The sequence below is a fragment of the Mytilus galloprovincialis genome, chromosome 8 (assembly GCF_965363235.1).
Source record: "Mytilus galloprovincialis chromosome 8, xbMytGall1.hap1.1, whole genome shotgun sequence".
In the NCBI taxonomy this organism is placed as follows: Eukaryota; Metazoa; Mollusca; class Bivalvia; order Mytilida; family Mytilidae; genus Mytilus; species Mytilus galloprovincialis.
The window spans coordinates 28,083,962-28,094,274 of NC_134845.1; the positions used below are offsets into that span (position 1 = coordinate 28,083,962).

Below are 10,313 nucleotides of genomic sequence, written 5' to 3' on the forward strand. Positions count from 1 at the left end.
AAATTCTTCGGAGGTCAACTCGATAGTAAACTAGATGGCGTTTAGACATACACACGACACGATGATACATTTTACCGAGCCCATTGTATGTAAATTGTTTATTTTAGATTTATTTTTATTTGGATATACGTTTTAGTATGTTACGATAATTTAAATATTTGAATTTGAGTCAAATCGGTGAACATGAATTTGACAATCAATGCCCCTTTGAGTCAAATAGGTGAACATGATTTCGACAACCAATGACCCTTCAAAACATGTTCCAACTACTTAGTATCAGCTGGGAGCAGTATATCTAATATATATGTTCCTTGTATAGGACAAACCCGAGAGTTTTCATCATAATATTTATAAGATATAAGATTGGACAATTTATTGATCATGAATTCCAGATGTGGATACAGAATTTTTAAAAGGGGGGCAAAATAATCCTTCCCTAACTCTGCCTCTTGCAACCTCCAGTTGTTAGCATCAAGGCTCAGTGTAGTTGGAGATTTGAAAAATTTAAGGTCTTTTCTCGTTTTTTTCTCGTTTTTTAGTATGTTTTTTTTCTTCCAAATTATCCCTTACCAGTCATCAATCTTTAGACTTACGAAAATGAGATCCATGTCCATCAAATATTACATTACCAATTATAACTATGTATTTAATGTTTATATTTGTAGATCTTCACTTTCTGTATTATACATGTTTGCCAGTTGACCTATATTGGAGTATTTTGCATGTACAATTATTATTCATCCGTGTTCGGTACTCTAAATTGACTATATTTTCTGTTCCATTTGAAATAAGCTTTCGATTGGTTTATATTTCATACACGGTTTTTATGCCCCACCTACGATAGTAGAGGGGCATTATGTTTTCTGGTCTGTGTGTCCGTTCGTCCGTCCGTCCGTCCGTCCGTCCGTTCGTTCGTTCGTCCGTCTGTCCCGCTTTAGGTTAAAGTTTTTGGTCGAGGTAGTTTTTGATGAAGTTGAAGTCCAATCGACTTCAAACTTGGTACACATGTTCCCTATGATATGATCTTTCTAATTTTAATGCCAAATTAGAGATTTTACCCCAATTTCACGGTCCACTGAACATAGAAAATGATAGTGCGAGTGGGGCATTCGTGTACTGAGGACACATTCTTGTTTCTTGTATGTTCTTGTATGTTTAAAAAGTATATTGTTTTTCAGCTACTCCATTACCCTCCATCCATGTTTAGTAATATATGGCCTAGTCTGCGATTATAAGATCTCTATTTTGGTATAGTAATGTTGATGCAAGTTTAATTATCAGTACTGTAGTTCCATAGGAACAATGTAAATTAAAGGAAACTGAAACATAGGAAAGAGAATACAAAACATATCAGAAAGAAAAAAAAAACCAAACAAATACAAACAAACAAACAAACAAAAAACGACCCTCATCAGTTTTTGCTGTGCAGCAACAGACACAAGAAGTATGACCACAGGCTTTAAGTGTGCTTTCATTCAAAAGTGATGACATCGGAGAACAGATGATGGGCTTCAAACGATCGCTTTTTACACGACGATGAACAAATTAACAGTCAATAAGATTTAAACACACATTTAAAGAATATTTAAAAAAAATCTAGAAACCTATTAATTTTCTTAATAATATCTTAGAATAAATGAGAGAGAAATATAATTAACGAACAGCGACTGTACGGTGACCTATACAATTTACTGTTAAGTTCGGTGTCATTTGGTCTCTTGTGGAGAGTTATCTCATTCGGGCAATCATACCACATCTTCTTTTTTTTTATATATATACATGAGGTAAACCTGTCTCCACTCATCTTCTACATTCACATATTTTTAAAAGCATCGATTTATAACAGATAATCATGTCTGTACACATTGGCTCGCCTATATAAGTCCTGATACTTCTAAGTCTGGTTTAAATCTGATTAAATTGTTACAAAAACAAAAGAACATATATGTACAGAGTGGTAAATCAAATAAGAACTAAAGTGTCAATGGCAGTATTTATTTATCTGCTTTCAACATTTAAACGATACACTATTAATATCCTTATTACTTATGAACCTATCAAGTATTTATACTTTAAATCGCAGTTTAAATGGCATTCCAGTATCACGTTTGGGCATGTTGAATGCAATATTTATTGGGTACTTTATTTATCAAAGTTATCTGTGCGTAAATACATATCCAAACTTATTCGAGAATTGTCAACACTGTATTCACTACGAAATTAGCTTTCTTATACAACAAATCGTACTACATGTGATGAAATACGATTTGGAATTGGAATTTATTTTCCCTCGGCGAGCCTCAATATTTTACTTGACGTTGCTGGTACAATACCATACCTTGACATATAGAGATTTAAATGATCGATATATTCCTTAATAGTCAGGTTATAGTGATAAAAGAAATAATACAAATTTAGTTCATTAACTTCGTCATATCCGATTATTAACCGCATGTGCTTAGTGCTCAATTAGAAGACAAACACACGGACACTTAAAAAAGTGGAACATAAAAAATCTCGGATGATAAAGTTCTAATGTTTGTATTTCCGTCTTGGAGATGTCTACTGCGGATCCTCTTCAGTGTATGATATGTAGCAAGAGACATAAAGATCCAAGGATACTAGAGTGCTTTCATTCATTCTGTCGAGAATGTATAGACAAACACATTAACAAAATCGAAGCTAAAGCATCATTTGCATGTCCTATGTGTCGAACGGAAATAGCAATTCCAAAATCTGGAGTGAAAGGTTTCAAAGTTAACTACTACATACGGGCTATTCAGGCCAGTGCTGCATTTTCAACGTTTTCAAACTGTGATAAATGTAAGCCAGAGACAGTGGAAGCTGTAGACCGTTGCCTAGAATGTGAAAGTAATTACTGTGATACATGTAGTAATCGTCATATTGACACGGATGGTCACCGAGATCATCATGTCATCAAATTGTCAAAACCCGAGACAAAAAGTATAACTCAACTGTCACACAAGTCATACTGTGAAAAACACAAAGAGGAAAACAAATTCTACTGCATGCTTTGCGAAATTCCTGTCTGTAAGGAATGTGTTGCTAAAGTATCAGACCACAAGGGACACAAATACAAAGGCATCCAGGAAGGCGCGAAAGAAAAACGTGAGAAAGTCAATCCAATGATTAAAAGTATGCATGAGTATCTGCCTTGTCTCCAAGACTACGTGAAGGAAATGGTGGACTCTAAAAAACTGCTAGACGGTTACTCACAAGAGGCTATCACAAATATCAAAAACAGATGTCAATTTCTAAAGGATCAAATTGACAAAGTTGGAAACAATCTGATTGCAGAAGTGGACAGTCACAAAAACGGTGAAAACGAACGCATTGACAAACATATAGAAGTTACACAACATACAATCACTTCAGTATCTTCTATAAACAATTCCGTTGAGGAGATACTAAATCTTGGAAATGACGCAGAAGTTGTTCTGATGTGTCAAAGAGTCCAAAATCGTTTTAAACATGTGGATAAAGAAATTCCACAGTCGGGCCTGAAATCTTGTAAAAGCACGACATTTCATGTTGGCGCCGATGATGCCAAATGCTTGGAAGATATGGTAGGGTATTGTGATGATACGGATATTAAAATGCCATTTCTACCCTTACCATGGGGTCTGAGAATAGCTTTACAATTTGATGTCCAGCTTTTGTTCAGTTTCAAAGTTTCCGAAGTTATGGACACAATTCATGCGATAGCGCCAATATCCGACAAGGAAGCATGGATATGCTGTGGATGGGGAACCAATCAGATGCATCTATTTTCAAATAAAGGTGTAAAACTACGTACACAGAAGTTGGACATACAAATAGATGATATTCACGGACGTCCGAATGGCGAGGTATATATTTCTAGCTATGACGGAAAGAAACTCGTTAAACTTGACCAAGACTTAAATGTGAAAGATTTTGTTAAATTGAATTGGTATCCTGGAGGGATAACTTTCACAAAGAAGAACCAACTGTTGGTATGTGCCGTAGACAGCTATGTGACTACACGAGGTCAGGCGTCACGAAGGATGGTTATCAGAATGAACGAAGCAGGACAGATTTTGGACCAAATCGAGGAAGACGGTTGCCAAGAAATATTTTGCGCACCATATAGACTTCATCAAAATATGCTTGGTGATATTTGCGTTTCCGATCGTGAAGAAAACAATGTAAGAATAACTACCCTCAGCACACAGGGTGTTGTTAAACATTATTACCGTGGACCGTCCGAAATTGCTTTGAAGAAACCATTTAATCCTTTTGGTGTAGTTGCTGACAAGTCGGGCAACGTGTTAGTCGCAGATTGGAGTAACCACGCTGTTCATTTGTTGGACTTAAGCGGTCAGTTTATCGGATTCCTCTTGTCTGAAAAGGACGGAATACGTGGTCCAAACGCAATGGCCTTGGACAAAGAAGGAAACTTATGGGTTGGTGATACTAAATCGACAGTATGGATATACAAATATGCTAGAAAAGGGGAGAATGGTACCCAGTCTCCATCCACGAGTCAGTAAATTGAAGACTTACTAAATATAACAAATGTCAAGGAAACTATACAGTGTTGAATAATTATTTAATCTAGTCTCCATTTGTATTCATAATTATATAGTTTATACAAAACTGCATACAAGTATTTTTTTATCATTATAAACCCATTGGTATGATGACCTACACATATTAATTTTTAAATGGGAATACTAAAGTTAAGGTCGTTAAAAACTTCCATTTGTTGGAAATGAGGAATGTGGCAAAAAGACCAAAGAGCAACAACAAAAAAAATTTGTAAGGGTTCCACGGAACCCGGTGTCTCGCCTACTTTTTCTGTTAATCGCAGACTCAACAAAAATGAGGAAAAACATCAATAAAAATTTCCCTCACAATACTGTCTTTTGATTGAAAGAAGCTTCCAAGTTTGGTAAAAAAATCCAGGATAGTTTATGAATCTAATAAATGTTTTATAACTGCAGACTGTATGTAATGTTAACTGGAAGAAAAACTAAGTCCATTTATAAGTAAAATACGGAAAAAGTGAATTTTTTTTTTACAAAATTTACTTCTGAATAATATCTTATGATCAGAAATAAGCTTTTGTCTAAGTTTGGTAGAAATCCAGGATAGTTTAAGAACATTATAAAATTTTAAAAACTTAAACCACAAAGTCCATTTATAAGTGAAATACGGAAAAGTGGAAATTTATTTTTACAAAATTTTCTTCTTGATACTATCTTATGATCATAAACAAGCTTCTGTCCAAGTTTGGTACATATCAAGGATAGTTTATGAAAGTTATTAAAATTTTAAAAACTTTAACCACAGAGTGAATGTAATGTTTCCTCGCAGAAAAAACTAAGTCCATTTATAAGTAAAATACGGAAAAGTGGAAATTTATTTTCACAACATTTTCTTCTTGATACCATCTTATGATCATAAACAAGCTTCTGTCCTAGTTTGGTACATATCAAGGATAGTTTATGAAAGTTATTAAAATTTTAAAAACTTTAACCACAGAGTGAATGTAATGTTTCCTCGCAGAAAAACTAAGTCCATTTATAAGTAAAATACGGAAAAAATGGAATTTTATTTTTACAAAATTTACTTCTGGATACTTTCTTATGATCATAAACAAGCTTCTGTCCAAGTTTGGTAGAAATTCAGTATAGTTTAAGAAAGTTATTAAAATTTCAAAAACTTTAACCACAGAGTGAATATTTGTGGACGCCGCCGACGACGACGACGCCGACGACGACGGAATGTAGGATCGCTTAGTCTCGCTTTTTCGACTAAAGTCGAAGGCTCGACAAAAACCCAACAAATTTCTGATTTCTTTATGCTCAGATGAGCTTTGACGAGCATGCGACTTTCGATAAATCTAAATTTTAATCGGATTTGATATGGTAATACTTTTCAGCACTTGCCTATTTGAAAATTTGATAGTACTGGTTCCACAAGTGGTTGATCTTATAAGATGCCCGATGCATTTTATCTGAGCATTTTATATATAGTACTTGGCTTCTAAAAGTATTGACCTCGAGCGTATCTGGTGAAGGTTATCCCTGATACACGTGTTGTAAGCTCTGGTATTGGTATCTTAAGTTTATAGAATAGTGCATCTAAACCAAGGGTGTTTTAAATCACACCTTAACCGTATGATTTGTTTTTGATGGAAGAGATTAAGAATTTAAAAATTATTTAAACATATGAACCGAACAGTCAATGTATGGACGTCTTGATAACCTTTGGTATTAAGATGTTGTGAATATCTCAAAAACAATAGAGTTTATGCTTGAGATAATGAGCAATTTGACACGTGTTGACATTAAAATCTACAGTTTTGGAAAAATCATCGCATTGCATGACATCACATTACATGTTTCAGGGACGGAACAGACAATTGGTAAAACTATACCTTAAATAATACACTCTATATATACAGATATACAAAATAATATTATACACGAATTAAGTGACACAGTAATATATTTTTAGCAAGTTTGAAAAAAGACTTGCTCAATTTAAATAAACACATTTTGATGCCCTCTATTCTGAAGTGTTGGAAACTGATTGAATTCTCACTGTATTTCGTAATTTAGTTTGTGACAAATGATCACAAATGACCGGTCCTTTATTTAAAATTGATGAGATGCTCGTAGCGCCCTGAAACGCTCGGTTTGTTGCATTTAGTCCAAAAAGCAACTACATGTATATGCATGGTTTACCTGAGACCCCAATTTTGGTAGTTTTCGTATTGCTCAGGGTTAGTAGTTTTCAGTGGGTTTTTTTTAACTGTTGGTTTGTTCTTTTTGTATTCTTTTGTTTGTTTGGGGCATGGTGTTCTCAGTTTTTCAAAGTGATAACTCGTATTTAAGTCCCTTTACATGAACATATCCGGGAATCAGTTGGGTTTCAATTGGTTCAGTGATTCTAGAAGAGACCTTTCAAAATCAGACCATGGAAGTATTATAGACTATAACACTTCCATGATCAGACCATGGAAGTATTATATTGACTATAACACTTCCATGATCAGACCAATAATTGACCTTTTTTTGACGCCTGAAGCCTTGTAAAACAGAAATTGTCATTAGAATCAAATTTGCAACGTTTTGTTATCACTATGTTCCTTGAATCATAAGAGACATTTGTGCATGGTTTGTTTTCATTTCAATGGGACCGTATTGGAAAATAAAAGCAAATAGAGGTAAATTTTGACATCGCCTGTCACCCTATAAGAACATTTGTAATGGAAATTCTAAAGAATATTTTTCAAGCTTTGTTTCAATTAATCAGACATTCCTGAAAAAAAAAAGTTGTCCTAATATTAACATTCAGAAATTTGAAAAATGCCACAACAGCAATGTTTCATGGCAAATCGGCACCAACGTTATACACGTCGGAAATGACCTTGTGAGGAAGATAAAGTTTTATCAGTTTCATTCTGTTCAGTTGTTCTCAATTTGACAGGGTAAACACAATGAAATACTAACAGACGGACGGTGAACGTAGACACAATTGGATTACAAGATTAGATTTCACATAGGCCTTTGGTCAAGTGAACTGAAATAAACGCAGAACTACAGAATGAACAAATATCATCAGTCAAGGGCAAATACTCCTATCGAGTTTGTTGCAATTTTGTAAATATCCTGTATTTCTTTTTATACTGTTTACAGTATTGTTTATTTATAATAGATCTCAAGCTAATAGGCAAAAAGGTTCAGGTTTTAAAATGAATGTCAAATAGGGGCAAGAACGTCAATATGGAATCAATTGTTGAAATGCAATTTACTGTTTTGTAGACCTTTTACCGTTTTATTTATTATTATGTTTGCTGTTCACTATGTAATACAAAAATAAGATATGGTATGGATGCTAATAAGACAATTCTCTAACCTAAAATAAAATGCTCTGCAGGGCGCAGCTTGATACGACTGCAGAGGTAGAATTTTGAATAATAGGGCCAGTGTGGACACAACATTCAAGCTTGATACAGCTCTGAATTTGGATTGTGATTAAATATTTGACACAGCATAGGTTTCTGACACAGAATGAATGTGGTCTAATGAACTTAGATAATTTGAATTTACCTTTTATGGTGTAATATCTAAAATCTAAATACATGGATGGATTTAGCATATCAAATAATCCTAAGAATTCATTTTTTGATGAAATCAAACAAAGTTTAATTTTGGACCCTTTTGATCTCAATGTGGACCAATTTAATAACAAGGCCCAAACATCAAAATTCATCTCCTATAAAAAGTAATTTTGTAGATTTAATATTACAGATCGTTTCAGTGGTAACATTTTCTATTAGTTTTCAAGATAATAGGCAATATTGCTAAAACAGGTCAAATATCATCATTTAGGAACATTACAGTTAAAATAATAAAGCATGCAAACCAAGAGTTTCCTTGCTTGCCAACTTTGTTTGGATGTTTGCTCATACTCTGTAATTACGATTGACACCTAAATTCAATGGATAGGTGGAGTATAACAGTCTTTTTACTATACACAAAGGTTTGGTTGGTCAATGAATATCACAATTGTTTCGAAAATAATATGCATGATTCAATCAACTCTTTTTTTATATAGTAAACAAACTGTTACTCCGCCTCTCCATTGAATTTAGGTGTCAATCTTGATTACAATGCCTGAGCAAACAACCAAACAAAGTTTGCAGGCAAGGCATTTAAACTCTTGGTTTTCATGCTTTATTCATTTAACTGTAACACATATGAGGAGCTGTATTATGATATTGGAAGAAGCACTTTTACTATGATCATTTTTAATCTTTCTATTAGATTACCACTTTTATATCTCCTTAAGTTCTATTTAAAGATAAACCACATCAGTGGTATCAGGGTTGCATGCCTGCCTAGAGTGCAAGAGTTTGATTCCTGGCCAGATCAAAGGCTTGAAAATTGGTGTTAGCCGCTTCTCTGCAATGAGGATTTATACACAAGACTAAAGACTGATCGACTACAAAGCAGAAAGAAAAATATGTCCAAGAAGGGTGATATGTCTTTTTTTGTGAACTAGCACGTTAAAAAGTCAGCTCAGGAGGTCAGTATAGTACAAAGCAGAATTCATAAGCATGTAAAATCGACATGATTTTCCTCCAATATATATTTAATATTTGCCACTAGATATTAAACACCAATCCATCCATCCATATTATTTTTAATTGTTGGCCATGTTAGTTGGTTGGCAGAAATAACTATAACTTTATACAGTATATTATATTGACCAAACAGATAAAGATTGGTTGAAATTGGTTCTGAAGTTTTAAATGAAAAGAGAGCTTTACAGGAGATAGGCATTTGTACCATTTACCTTACCCAAGCCTTATAAATTATTTCAGTCATAATTTTCTAGCATAAGGCCTTATAATTTTGACATTTCTCATATTGTGCCATGGATTTCTAGTATGCAAAGTTTATATGAACAGGTGGATGGTGATTTTTGATCTAGGTTCACTCTGTTTAATTGTATCTATGTTGGTCATTTATTTTCTGCAATAAAGTTGAATGATTTCTTTAGTATGAATCTATGAAAAGTGCTTAGCCAAAAAATATAGACAACGGAAATACATAACATGAGAAGAATGCAACTGAACTCTATAGTTACTTTAAACAAATATTCAGATATTTAACACTATAATCTAAGTAACATCATTTTAAAATAGGTTGTTAACACTTGCCACAAAGTCATGTTTCACTTGCATTGGTTGAAAATGTAAACATAAATCAATGCAAAATTTTGAGGTCAAAATGGTTAATTGAAGGATACCATAACATATTGCAATAATCTTAAAATGGAAGGCAACTCTACAAAGGAGTAGGTCCAGTAAGACCCCTTTTTGGCCCCAAAATATAGCAGTTTTACAAAATTATTAAAATGTAAACTTTTAGTTATTTATTGGACAGTAGAATGCTTCTGCTACATAAATATGGGCTGTTTTTGACAATACAATGCACATATATCGGGTACTAGCACCATTAAGTCGTGCTAAATTACTGAAATCTTCACAATTCTAGCATTTTAGTTAAATTTTAGACAGTTTTCGTGTGAAACGAAAGTGGCCGCATTCGTGTTCATCCTTAATATTAAAATGTAAGTTGTATTTTATGATAATACATAACATATATAAAGGTCGAGGATGAACACGGATGCGGCCACTTTCATTTTTGACAAAAATCATCTGAAAAGTGACATTTTTCGGCATATTTGGTAGATTTTTCACATTTGAGCTTAAATCGGGTTGTTTTTAATGACTAAATCAGTTAAAATCTTTC

General features: G+C 33.7%; 1 protein-coding gene across 1 annotated transcript; it reads left to right on the top strand.

Moving 5' to 3' along the window:
* The first annotated feature begins 2,180 nt into the window (after window positions 1-2,180).
* LOC143085473 (uncharacterized) lies at window positions 2,181-4,651 on the top strand. Its single transcript, XM_076261834.1, has one exon. It carries the CDS (start codon window positions 2,559-2,561, stop codon window positions 4,530-4,532), a length of 1,974 nt encoding a protein of 657 aa, XP_076117949.1. The 5' UTR covers window positions 2,181-2,558; the 3' UTR covers window positions 4,533-4,651.
* Window positions 4,652-10,313: the final 5,662 nt, after the last annotated feature.

What these genes read in the sequence shown, in the direction of transcription:
- LOC143085473 (XM_076261834.1), top strand. Translation starts at nt 2,559, where the DNA reads ATGTCTACTGCGGATCCTCTTCAGTGTATGATATGTAGCAAGAGACAT.